This window comes from Pygocentrus nattereri, chromosome 3 (assembly GCF_015220715.1).
Source record: "Pygocentrus nattereri isolate fPygNat1 chromosome 3, fPygNat1.pri, whole genome shotgun sequence".
NCBI lineage: Eukaryota > Metazoa > Chordata > Actinopteri > Characiformes > Serrasalmidae > Pygocentrus > Pygocentrus nattereri.
The window spans coordinates 45,747,587-45,761,262 of NC_051213.1; the positions used below are offsets into that span (position 1 = coordinate 45,747,587).

At 42.7% G+C, this 13,676-nt stretch overlaps 1 protein-coding gene across 1 annotated transcript; it reads left to right on the forward strand.

The window, feature by feature from the left end:
* Positions 1 to 215: 215 nt before the first annotated feature.
* gnl1 (guanine nucleotide binding protein-like 1) lies at positions 216 to 13,366 on the forward strand. The gene is made up of 12 exons (XM_017706047.2): positions 216 to 445; positions 2,991 to 3,144; positions 4,343 to 4,479; positions 5,043 to 5,194; positions 5,774 to 5,845; positions 6,967 to 7,159; positions 7,286 to 7,384; positions 7,583 to 7,765; positions 7,936 to 8,114; positions 9,207 to 9,372; positions 9,643 to 9,783; positions 12,213 to 13,366. The coding sequence occupies exons 1-12, from the start codon at positions 373 to 375 to the stop codon at positions 12,467 to 12,469; spliced, it is 1,806 nt and encodes a 601-aa protein (XP_017561536.1). The 5' UTR covers positions 216 to 372; the 3' UTR covers positions 12,470 to 13,366.
* The last annotated feature ends 310 nt before the right edge of the window (positions 13,367 to 13,676 follow it).

Below are 13,676 nucleotides of genomic sequence, written 5' to 3' on the forward strand. Positions count from 1 at the left end.
GACGGCCGGACGCTACCACTGCGCTGACATAGGGGGGTATGCAGTAGTGATTTCTCGCTGAGAGCCAAACGGTGAATGGCCATTTTCTCCAAAATACGTGGAAACGAAACACATTATGTAGTGAATTCTTAGCATCCCTATTTGAACGAGAATAACGTATGCTCAAACGAAGCGCTAAAGTGAAAAAGTGGTAGGGTCCGCCTGGCTTGGCTGTAGTTGCAGGGAAAAAAAAGTAACGTTAGCTAGCATGCGTAGCGTTAGAGTGGTGGAGAAACTTCACCCGCCGTAAATAAACACAAAACTAAAGCCAAACTAAACAGAACAACAGCCAAAGTGGTCGTGTCTTCGCCGTTTTCGTCCCTTTAGGCGAACATGCCTCGGAGGAAACCATTTAGTAACAAACAGAAAAAGAAGCAGCTTCAAGTGAAGCGGGAGAGAAAACGAGGTGAGTGCCGTTGAAGTTTGAACTCAGAATAACGGTTGGCTGAAGTGTTGTGTTGGCATTAGTGTGGAAGCTGGAGGTGCCCGACTTCCCATTACATGTAGTACTGCTAGTCTTCTGTAAACGAGTTGTTCATAAAAAGCTGGAGCCAGCTCCCTTGTTCGAGTTTTCCCGTTCCACCTTAAATGGTGCAGCAGTTCCGTGCTGGCGCCTGAGGTAGGTTAATGGAACCCGAGGCGCCAGAATGGAACTGCTGCGCCATTTAAGGTGGAACTGGAAAATTCGAGCAGCAAGCCGGAGAATAGGAAACCAACTTCAGCTGTTTATACGGTTCATTTTCAGAGAAACCCGGTGCTACTCGTTCGTTTGGTCGTTTTGACTTCAGGCCATTTGCTTAGTCAATGTTAGCTGACACAATGCAGAAAAGACGGGTACAACATTGTCAACAACCACTGGCAATCACGAAAACTTGACTGACAGACTTGGACGAGTTACTGTGGTGTAGGAGGAATTTACGAGAGCCTAGCTGGTGTCAGCTTTAAACAGCAGACCTCTTTCTGCATGTGAGCTGAAGATAACGTTGAAATTGGCGTTGTTATTTGAGTATAGAGTGGACTGAGCAGTGCAACGTGGTTTGGCGTCTTCATCAGCAGTGTTTGGGTAATGCGGACTAGCCGAGCGCACTGCGCAGACTCAGTGCAGAGTTATGTAACGATGAAGCAAAGCTGGAGTGCCGTGCTTTGTAAATGCGTCTTTAAAGGACTATATCGCCGACTTTTCAGAATTGCTGGGAAACTCAGTCTTTGAGATGTAAACAAAGTGGCCCAGAGAAGTTCGATGTGAAATCCTCCATTCGGGAGAAACTTGCCGCGTTAGAATTGTTCACAGCAGAGGTGATGGGAACCAGACGTCCGAAGAATTTCATTCCTATAAAACACCTCACAGACTGTCGTATGACAGTTCTGGGAAGAGAAGTTCAGGCCTAAAATGTATTTTTTTTAAATATCTCCGTTGTCAGAATAAAGCCTCGCATCTCTAAAATGATGACTTTATAAGACGAGGAGAAAAAACAACTTTATTATTAATGTAAGTCAGTAGAACCAGACTTTCCTAGTCATTTATTTTGGTCCGTTCTTCTTGAAATTTATGCACAATGTAAAGAGCAACGTTATTTCAAAAACTGAAAAAATGACAAGTAGATAGGAGGTTTTCCTCCAACAGCAGCGATATATTCATGGCATAGGGGTACGAGCAGAACGCTGTAAGGCAAAATAGTAGCTCAATGTATCTCACCACTGTTGTACCATCATCACCTCCAAAGGTTAATCGGTCGTTTTGTACAGCAAATAAAATTGCTGACCCCTGGTTCCCATCACCGCTGCTGTAGCCTTCTCTACATTGAACCATTTCACATTAGAACCCTCTGAATGATTTTGCTTAGATCTTTGCGGCAGAAACGAAACAAAAATGACTGGAATTTCCCTTTCGAAAGCTGTTTATCTGAGCATGAACCATTTATTGGTTAGCCAAGCCTTTTATCTCGTCCCATAGATATGAGCTACTTTTATGAAAACAAGAAAATAGTTTGGACTTGATGTCTTTCAGAGTGGTTTAATGTGAAATGGTGCATTGTAGCTGTTTTAATTTCTATCCAAAACTTTCGGTGAACATACACACGTCTTCTGAGTTTTTAGGTGTAATGTTAACGAATGGTAAAATAGTTGTAAATCTGTAAAAGTAGCTTTTCTCAGGGTACACTTCTGCTGTGAGTGGCTTTTAAAGGTATGCTTTATGCCGAAAGTGTCTCAGCAAACACACAACCACTTTATGTGATGGTTCAACTGAGGTGGCTTTTAAAAGCACTAAACATTTTTGGATCGCTGGTTCCTTTCGCTGACGTTGCGAATGATTCTGATTTGACTGACTGAGTGACAGGATTTACATATCGGCAGTTTATTTATGCAGGAGTTTAGAAAAAATGGTTGGAGTTCTCCTTTAATTGTATAATAATAAATCATGCATTGCTTTTCAAAGATTGGAAAATTCTTTAAGAAACTTTTAAAAACACAATTAAGAATCCGTAGCTGTGCTCTCAGTAGTACGGTTTAAAATGTGCATTATCATTATGCAAATTGACTGCTAATTGCTTTTTTTTATGAAGTAATTCTGACACCATAGTCTATAATGAAATATACATGAACATCGTTTTCTCATGAGACTGGCCGAACGAGATCTGTGTTCAGTTTTGGGATTTATGTGAGCAGAGGAGTGAAATGCAAGGGTTCATGCACAGAATATAAAGGCACTACCGCTGCTGGGCCTCTTCACAGACTGCGAGTATTACACGCTTTTAATGAAATGCTGCTTGTTAGCTTTTCACATAGACCCTCTTTATGTTCTGATGTAATAAAACCAGCTTCTTATTCATGTGGGATTAACACCAGAAATGCCAGACTGACTGTGTTCTGCAGTAAATGCCCGTTTCATGCCGTCTTTAAGGAATGTGTGACGGATTATGTCGTTGGTGAAACTGTTTGCGCTTGTGAAGGTGATCCGGGCTCGGGTCAGAACAGCCGGAATGCGAGTGTGGAGAGGGGAGTGAGACGGGACAGACAGTCAGACACGTCGGACAGTGAGACCACAGACATTAGGAAGATCAACCAGCAGCCTGGCACCAGAGACAGCCGTTATGACCCCAACAGGTGAGCGCCCGAGAGGTAACTCAAGAGCTGAAGCGAAAGGAGATATTTCAGCAGGAGAAGTGAAACGAACGCGGTTGCTGCCTGGCAAGTGGCCACCAGTAGGATTGCTTTCCTTGTTTATGTAGTAAGAGTATAGTAGGGTTTTGGCTTATGGGACTTTTTTTTGTAAAGAAATTTGAGCTTTTAATATCATGACCTAGCCTGTCATACTTTAATGTGTGCACCTAAATTGTACTCTTATTAGTTATTCTATCATTATAAAACAGTTTCGGCCACGCAGGCTGACCGAGACACGTTCTAACGGTGCTGTTATTTCACCATAACATCGGGCTTTTCACGAACACTATATCACTCCGCTGAGACGCTGTTGCTAAGCAACGACTTTGGCAGGTGTAGGAGACGCTCAAGCCATTTGAACTTTCTCACAAACAGAAAACGGACACTGTTAAGGTCACATTTGACCAACAGCCGATTTGGTCAGACTCTGGAGATGAGACGACACTAAACTGTCGTCACCGTTGAGCGGCTTTTCAGTCGGCTAAACAACCTGGGATCAGCCAGAAATGAACCCAATGCCATTTGCCAGACGCCAGACGTGTCGTCTGATCTTCAGAGTCGGACCAAATCAGACTGAGCCATAAAACTGACCCAATAAAAAACAAAAGTGCTGCTCAGTGGTCACGACAGTTTCGGATTTTAGCGTAAGCAGCTGGCGAAGGAACTGCTGGCTGAGCAGCGAGTGGGCGGAGCTCATTACTCTGATGTAGCGACAAGCTGCTTGTTAAGGAGCTACAATTTGGTGGAAGGAACTGAACATTAGAACATATTAAATGAATTTCTTGCTTTATTTAACTGTTCTATGAAAGCTGTAGAGCAGTGGAGGTCATGAGTTATCACACACAACATGCCGGCTGTGATGTTATTTCACGGTAACGCACTCCCTCTGTTGCTTTATAATCACCTGTTACATAGGGGCTCTTTGTAGGATTCACAGTTACTGATGGTATATAATCTTTTGTGGTCAGTATTGCTGGGGGGGGGGGGGGGCACTGTGTACACTTTCTGTCCACTTCTAGACGCACCTGACTTGTTGGTACAGCTTGTTTAACCCCAGTTTCAAAAAGCTGGAACAGCATGTGAAACTCTGATGAAAACAAAAAAGGCAGCGATTAGTAAATTCTGTTTGATTTGTATTAAGATACCGCCTCCACTTTGAGAAGGAGAGCAAAGAAGAGGTTGAGAAGCGGAAGAAAATGGCCCGGGACACAATTCTGCAACCGGTTCCAGAGCGAGAGCTGGAGATGGACATTAACCAAGTCTTCCCTGAAGAGCAAGGTTTGTTTGATTTATATCAGTTTTAAAAAGCTATTTTATTTATAGTTTTAGCTTCTGATGCTTCATCCACAGACAATTAGACCACTGTATGTTACACTCTGATCAGATGTTGTTTTATCAGTCCAATGGAAGAGAACATGCCCTGCACACCGTGACACTCTGTCTTTCAGAGGGGCATAGGCAATGGATTGTGGGGGGCTCTTAAATTCTTAGTACCCCGTTTCCGTACATTTTTTCTTTAGTGTCATTGACGCAGCATTTCTCAGTGGTCACTGAACCAAAGTACATTTTTGTTGTAGCATCGTTTTGATTGTCTACCTTGGTGCTAAAACAGGGACCAAAGAGTGTGCGTCAGTCAAATGTCCCCTTCCTGACAAAGGAGGCAGAACCAGGCCGCACGGAGCGATGAGACCTGTTTGATAGGTCCGAATGCTACTAGGTAGCATGTATTGATGCTTTCATCAGTTCGTCCGTTTGCTTGTTAATCCTAAAAGTTTGGATCGTCCACCTTAAATCACTGTCTCCTGTTCCGGTCTGCTTAGTTTCAGTGTGTCTGCTTTCAGGGCTGGATTTCCCACGGCGGCCCTCTTGGCATTATGGGATGCAGCGAGAAGAACTCTTGAGAAAAGAGGAGAAATCTTTTCATGAGTTTCTGGAGTCTCTTTATTCAAAGAACCCTCCTGGAACCCTCAGCCACTTTGAGCACAATCTAGAGGTGAGCGTTGTTGTTGAGCCGGGTTAAAAAAAAAAAAAACAGTAATAAAAGGCTGAGGTACTACAGGGAGGTTCACTCGAAAGAGGCCCGGAATATTCTGTTTTAAATCCCGTTAGGATGAAGCAGTCTGAACCAAAAAAATACGCTACATACCTCAACGTATGTGTAATCCATTGCATTACATGCGATGCTGGAAGCGATCTCCAGTTTCTGCCAGACACGTTTCGACGTGGCGCTCCATGTTCCTGAACGTACATTCCTGAATGTCAGAGAGGTCAAACATAGCAACAGCTGTCCAACACCTACCTGATTGCTCCAACACAGGGACATCCTGGTTTGTTCAAAGCTCCGTATGCCGAGGAGCTCATTGCACGTTGTTTCATTCAGATTGCTTCGTCCTAGTGAGAGTTACTACGGAATACTCAGGGCTTCTTTTGAGTGAATCTCCCTGAATCAGCATTTGCTGATTTGGCACTGTTACAGCTTGTATAACGCAGGTTTTAACATTATTGCCAGTTGACCCATTTTATTTCTGCATGTTTTGACATTTGTCTCTCTTTCATTCTTACTCCCACCCAGACTTGGAGACAGTTATGGAGAGTGCTAGAGATGTCCGACATCATTCTTCTCATAGTGGATATCAGACACCCTGTGAGTGCTTTACCGATTATTGATGATGACGTTTTCAGGAGATTCTAGCGTAGAACTGTTTGTGAAATGTGTACGATTATGCAGATAAGGCATGATATCCCAGTGGCTTGTAGCTCAGACAGAACAGTTTCCCAGAGAACCAGCAGGTGGAGCTAGCTGATGTGACAATAATGCATGTGACGCTTTCACCTGTGAACAGTTGTTGTACTGAATCACCAAGTGGTTGTTTTCAGCTTTTTGGAGTATGATGTGTCTGACAGACTGTCAGACATTGAAATAGTTGACCTGCTTAGATAGTCACAGGTTCTAACAACCACTGCTCAAGCATTTATGCTGGCAGTTTCTGTTGCGGTTGGGTATATTTCGCATACTGTCAGCTGCGAAACATTAAGGTTTTTTGCCGTTACACTAACACTAATGTCCTCTTATGCTACAGTGGATGTTGACCTGTTCTTGCTTCCTCATAATGTTGCACTGTATCATTGCTGCCATTCTGCGGGCCAGATAGAGGGCTGGCTACACTACGCTATCAGGATGCCTTCAGTTTGCTGTGCTGTTGGTTGCAATAACTGTTAAAGAAGTGAGGGAAAAGATTGTCTTCTTTCATGCATTTAACTGCAAAGCATATTCAGACTAAGCCTTGGCTAATTCCAAGATCAGGCAGAACAGTCTAGCTGACCCTGATAAGCCTCCTTCGTCCCCCTTTGTTGTGATCAAACCCTTATCAACTTTGTCTAACTGTCCCTAAACTGGCTGACATGAATCCCTTGATTTTACCTGCCCACAATTGGTTTTGTACTTAAAAAAAAACCCAAACAAACAAACAAACACCACATAATATTTAGGCATATTGCCTAGGGAGATCATTTTATCGACTTAATTGGCAATGTACCGTTTGTTTCTCTTCCCAAGCGAAGTGAAATTTTGGTGAAATTCGCTCCCAAATACGACAGGAAAATCATCTGGCTGAAATTCAAGTTCAAGGCTCTATTCACTATAAATCACAAGCATCGAAACGGCTAATTTTAAGCAGTTTTGAAGTATTTTACTCCGTAGGAGTAATGAAAAGAACTTAAATTAATATTGGTCTCCCTTCTTTCTTTCTCTCTTTGTGCGTCTAGGTGCTGCAGTTTCCTCCTGCTCTGTATCACTACATTACAGGTCCACTGCAGAAGCAGGTAGTTCTGGTGCTGAATAAAGTTGACCTGTGCCCTGCTCCGCTCGTGTTGGCATGGAAACACTACATGACCAAACACTTTCCTCACCTACACTGTGCCTGCTTCACCTCTCACCCAGGACAGCAGTATAGCACCTGTGAGAGCACATCACACATGCATCTAAGAAGTGGCCGTGCCTGTTCAGATGTTCTTCAGCCAGGGGTTACGTTATTGTATTCATTGAGCTGTTTGTGTTTCTTTTTCTTCGTCTTACTTTGCCCAGTGCTACAGAAGAAGAGGATGAGGAGAAAGGGGGGGTGGAGCCAAGCAGGAGGACCAATCCACATTATGAGGTCATGTCAAGAGATCACAGCAGGAAAGGGTGAGATGCCCACTAGCAATGAAGATTGAAGGCATATGTGGAGCTACAAGGCTTGTAATTAAAAAACTAAAAGCCTTGTCGATTCAGTGTAAAACTAAAGAACCAATGTTTGGACCCTAAACATGTCTTGGTGGATGTTTGGGATAAGATTAAAAGATCGTTTTAATACTGATGACGGTGCTTGTTTCTGTTCACCAGTTGATTTAAGTAGCTGGGAGTGTAAGATACAGAAGGATGCGGTTGCCGTGGGAACAGAAGGGGACTGGCCTGATGATGGGGCAGACACAGTGCTGATGGAGCACCACAGTGATGCTGCTATGGAAATGAACAGCCCCACACAAGAACTTTATAAGGATGGAGTTCTCACATTAGGTTGCATAGGTAAGGCTAAACTTCTGCTGGGAGTTATGTGTGTTTGGAAGTTTGAATATTTAAGCTGGACTATAGTTTGGAAAGGTCTGTGTTTCATATAAGAATTATCAGTAATGTTTTGGGTCAATATACATTTCTAAAGTCTTATATGCTTAGTGTTGTGCTCTTTGCTCTTGCAGGTTTTCCTAACGTAGGAAAATCTTCGGTGTTAAATAGTTTGGTTGGTCGGAAGGTTGTAAGCGTGTCTCGGACTCCTGGACACACAAAATATTTCCAGACGTACTACCTCACCCCCACTGTTAAACTGTGTGACTGTCCAGGACTCGTCTTCCCTTCTCGAGTAAACAAGCAACTCCAGGTACAACACCACTCACATCCATGATAAATAACTGCACATTAGGGTTTGGTGATATTCTTCCTTCAAAATTGATAATAGATCTTTCTTAAATAACATAGTAAGCAATATTTAAAAAAGAATATTTAATACAAAAAAAAACAAAACAAGGAGCCTAATACGGCTCCTTAAAAATCTGTATTTTATCATTTGGCAACACTTTTTTATCATTTGGCAACGCATGTATCAATTTTATCATTTGGCAATGCTAAATGGTCTCCTGCAGTGCCCACGGCTGGTCAGATGTGTTAAGTTTGAATCAGAATATGTGTAGTGAGAAGAATTGACACTCAACAATGTCTTCTGGGTTTGCCAGACACTAGAGGGCGCTCCTGTGCAGGTCCAAAATGAATGCAATTCTATGGGTCTTTTGTCGATGCTCAAAAATGTTTATGAGGAAAAATCAACTATTTATCTAAACATAGATGAGCATAAATATTTTAACACATCAGCTGTTACTTTTGAGTGCTTTTAATCCCAAGACTGTATAACTTGTCCTATATACGTTCATGGCATCAATGCTTTCCTCAGCCAGTGAGCTGATCAGCACTCAATAGCAGTAATGATAATGGCCTACTGCCCAAAACTTTGCTATAGAAAAATGGAAAAGTACTAGTGGGTTTTCTTTGTTTTTGTTGATTTTTTTTTTTTTTTTGTTTCTGGTTTTTATGGAATACATCCTTCTACTTTTCAAACTTAATTGAAGGTTCCACAGAAATGATTAGAAACATGTTGTTTTTCATTACCTGTCTTTTCTATATAAATTTCATCAGAACCTGTTTCATGAACAGCTTCTTTCACATCTTTAAACATGTATAGTGGTCATTGATTACCGTTCCAAACTACGAATGTGGGACAGGATTCTGGAACAATAAGTTCAAGTAAAATTGCTCATGCCTACAATAAATAGGCCATTCAGATGGTAGAATAAGACTAGCATCAACTTTATAAGAGTTTTTTCACTACAGTATCTGCCAACTTGGACTAATGGAAACGACTATGCCTGTAAAAGCTGAATAAACGAGTCTGACAAGACTGATGTTATTTTCCTGTCAGATTCTGGCTGGTATCTACCCGGTGTCCCAGCTGCAGGAGCCCTACAGCTCAGTGGGCTTTCTGTGTGAGCGCACTCCTTTTCTCTCCGTACTGAGACTCACACACCCTGAGCAGAGTCCTTGCACGCAACAGGATCACGACTGGACAGCCTGGGATGTATGTGAAGGTACGTTTTTCGTGTTCTTGTTATCCACATTTTTACTCACGGCGGACTGTATTAAAAGCATGAGATTTGTGGTCTCCAGACTTAAGCATATCTTAATCTTTCAAAATATCGAAACATATTAAACAGATGCAAATTTTAATCAGTTTCCAAATCTTCCTGTCAGGATCAGGTTGTTCTGTTCATTCATGTTGTCTTGCAGGAGGTGTTTATATCATTATGAAACATATTTCTCATTAGCTCTCGCTCTCGCTCTCTTACTCATATAAATAGCGTGGGCGGAGAGGAGAGGATATAAAACTGCGAAGGCAGCACGGAACGACGTTTATCGGGCAGCCAACAGTCTGTTGCGGTTGGCCATAGACGGACGTCTCTGTCTGTATCTCCGGCCGCCAGGATATGCGCTGAACAAAGGTCAGAGGCAAACCAGTCACTGAGTTCATGTTGCTTGTTTACTGTTTGTGCACTTTTTGGCGTGATTGCACTGGTGCTAGGTGAAAAAAATCAGTATCGCAAAAGAAAATCTTGAAAAGGGGTGGGAAATATGGGAAAGTATTACATCAAGATACTTCAAGATATTTTCATAATATGTATCACAGTAATTAGGCATTCCTGCGACCCAGAGGGATAAGCGAGTTAGGTGGTGGGTGGGTGTGTGTGTGTGTGTTCAGTTCCTTAACAAGCAGCTTGTTGCTACATCAAATTAACGAACTCTGCTCACTAACTTCGTTCTCCAGCTCCAGCAACCGTCATCACCACTGAGCATCTTTTCAGTTGGCAGCTATGACAGGAGAACAGCTATACAAACTGGAATCAGCCAGAAATGAACCCAGTACCATTCGCTAAACGTGCCATCTGATGTTCAGAGTCTGACCAAATCGGACTGCCGCAATATCAAGTTCAGCTCAGTTTTTTCCAGATCAGTATTAATGTTGTTTTGTTCCAGCCGGTCTGTAAAGCTTCTAACAGCCCCTTTAGTTTGGCGAATGGTATTGGGTTCATTTCTGGCTGATTCCAGGTTGTTTAGCTGTTCTTCTGCCACAGCTGCCGACTGAAAAGCTGCTCAGGGGTGACGACGGTTTGGGAATTTAGTGTCGTCTCAACTTCAGAGTCGGACCAAATCAGCTGTCGGTCAGATGTGACCTTAAAAGCGTCCGTTTTCTGTTTGGCATTTATGATAATAAATCTACAACTACACTCTTAAACAACACACTCTTGGGTTCTTCAAGGGTTCTTTAGTAAAGGAAGTGGTTCTATATAGAGCCATGAATACTCAAAGAACCTTGTGCATGATTGAAGGGTTCTTTCCGTTGTGAAATGGTTTGTCTAATCAATGGAGAATGTGTTTTATGTGATTCTATATAGAACCATTTTGTGAAGAGTTCTGTAAAGCACCAAAAAGGGTTCTTCTATTGTTACAGGCTTTACATTGTGACAATACAAAGAACTCTTTTTGGTGCTTTACAGAACCCTTTACCAAAAGCTTCTATATAGAACCTTCTACAGCACAGTCTCCATCAATCCCTTTAACGATGCAAAGAACCCTTTAATCATGCAAGGGTCCTTCCATGATCCTGTATAGAACCATTTTATTTGTTAAAGAACCCTTGATGAACCATTTTTAAGAGTATAGAATGGTTTTTATTGAGTGTTTTACAGACCGCACTGCGCCCCTCCTCTCCCCCAAACGGAGCACAGTAGCACCTCAGTCATTGTTCACCCAACCCACAGATATAGGCTTTTTTTATTTATTTAACTTTTTTTGGACTGATCAAAAGTGTGAAAAGGGAGCCACATTCTCTGAGAGTCACAAGTCTTTCTTCAGGAAAACGTGAGTAGAAGATGTTGATTTATGTGAATTGTCGCAGCTGCTATTAGAGCTAAACAACCGTCTACTAATGGCATCACAAGTGGCAATCATTGGGGTCCAAGTACCAAGCACCACTCCTGTAGAATATAAGCGATGGCAGAGTTTTAGAAAGTTAGACTGGACTCTTGGATTTTTCTGGGGTTTTGTGGATTTAGTAGAAACTGACCTTTTGACCTTGTTATGGTAAGCATCACTTTTTTTTTTTAAACAAATAAATCAGACTAACTAGAGAGCAGTACAAGATTTGAATATGACTAATTCCACTGCAGTTACTCCTGTGTAATATTAGAATCACATGTTAAAATTGTTAATGTTCTCCTGGGAAAGATGCTACAGTCCCTGAAACTGCTTAGGAGTTTTCATCTCTGAACATGAGAGCGGGGCAGTGTTTCATGGCCTTTCAGAAATTCAGTCTCTAACTGAGTAGTCAGTCAACAGAGTACTGAAATCATTCTGTGTCCTCGTCATGTTGTACCACTGGAAATCAGGGAGTACGCGACGTTGGATGAAGAAAAGTCGAGTCTGTTTAACAGAAGAGGGGCAAGTTATGCAACACCAGGCTTGCCTACAGCAGTTCGTTCAGCACAATGCTGACTCACTTAAGTTAGACGCATCCTGCATATTCGCTTTTTCATCAGCAGTAGAAGTCAATAATGACGCTCGCTGCCTCAGACTGAATTTCGTTTGATCTTAAAACAAACCAGAACTACATGCCCAGTAGCAAGATAGTGTTCAGTAAAGCTCTTTCAATATTTCACTTATTTCTTTGAATTACTTTGTTCAAGCACACATGGCAGAAACAGGGGGAAAGTTTATTTACAGCTGATATAGGAGTTACTCCTCCCTATGATAACCGAAAACCACTTCCTCAGCGCGTATCGATACTGAAATGTCATGAATCACAATGCACATCCTTACTGTACAGACCTCCTTGCACAGTGCACACTGGGTCCTGACAACACTCTGTCTCCAGATCAGTGGGAATCGCACCCAGAGCTGGCTGAAATCGTGGCTCTGCAGGGCCGCAGAACGGAAGAGGAGGAGAGCAGCGAGAGGGACGAGGAGGAGGAGGAGGACGAATCGAGCTCCGAGCCAGAGGAGGAGGACGACCGAGACGCAGACGACGACGCCGACGGAGACGACGAAGACGAGACCGTGAGGTGCGACAGGAAGAGCAAAGGCTTCACTCTCAACATGTTCGGCGTTCTGGGAGAGAACGAGTGCGAGTGAGAGATGAACACCTGCTCATCTCCTGCTCCGATTCCATTTATCTCCGCCAGTTCCATTCCTTTTTTTTTTTTTGTTTGTTTGTTTGTTTGTTTTTTTTCCAGATTGAACAAATTAGCAGTTCTTTTTTTCCTTTTTTGTAAAACTTTCCTCAATCAAACTGACTGTGCTGACAAACTTGGACAGACTCACACGTCTTATACAATCAAGCCCACATACAATAGCTTGTTCATCATTCTGGCTCTTCCTGCAGTATAAAGCAGGTGTGCCGCTGTACCCTAGCCAGCTATGCTGTGTCAGGTTTGTTTAGTAGCATCACTTTCTTTCATGTACGGATTCAGTCAGGTGCAATCTCTTTTCTCATTTGAGAGATTTAAGAGGGCAGATTGAGTGTTATTGCAGTGGTTGATCGCACAGATAGATTCCAAACACTATCACAGATGAGTACAATCAGGGATCGATCAAGAACCTGTGAGTGTGCAGCTTTATTGCCAAAGGCCACTGGGAGGTCAGAAGTCACTAACCTCACTAAGAGGGGAGGGAAAATATATCTGCGAGAGAGTGTATTTGTTCTGTAGCCTCATTTCTGTGTGCAGCTTCGAGCAGTAGCAAGAAAGCTGGGTGCATCTGAGGCAATAAAGTGGGTACAAGCAAGCAACGAAATAAAAGATCAAAGCAGAGGAACAACAAACGTGAAAAAAGAGTGAAGATCTGAAGCACTTTTAAAGCAAGGAGCTCTAGGCATTTCTCTGCTCTCCGGACAGACTACACTCAGAGCAAATAAATAGGGGGTGGCAATTCGTATTCGTACCAAGGACCCAGCAGAGAGTCGTGCAGGAGTGAACGCGCAGACCACAGATAAACAAGAAAACACAAAACGTTGAGAAGCTTTTTGGTCCCCCCCCCAACGTCTACCTCAAAGCTATACAGTGCTCAGAAGTATCTTCGGATATCTTTTATCCCATTTTGATCATTATTTGCCAAGATGAGATCATCTTGCTCATTCTTAGCTGTCTGGAAAGATGTACTAACTAGCAACAACAACCAACCTCAAAACGATCCCCATAAGTAATTAAGCTTTTCTAGCCATCGAGTGCAGAAGCTTGCACAACTGCTGCTCAGCTACGCTTCTTGGAATTTCTTGTAGGAATGAACAGAGTGGCAGGTTTGGACTACGTCCCGTCTCTTTCCCCCACTTAGGCACCTCCTT

Coding starts and splice junctions, on each gene's coding strand:
- gnl1 (XM_017706047.2), top strand. CDS start 373: ATGCCTCGGAGGAAACCATTTAGTAACAAACAGAAAAAGAAGCAGCTT. Junction 3,145..4,342: donor AGCCGTTATGACCCCAACAG/GTGAGCGCCCGA, acceptor ATTTGTATTAAG/ATACCGCCTCCACTTTGAGA. Junction 9,784..12,212: donor AGGATATGCGCTGAACAAAG/GTCAGAGGCAAA, acceptor CTCTGTCTCCAG/ATCAGTGGGAATCGCACCCA.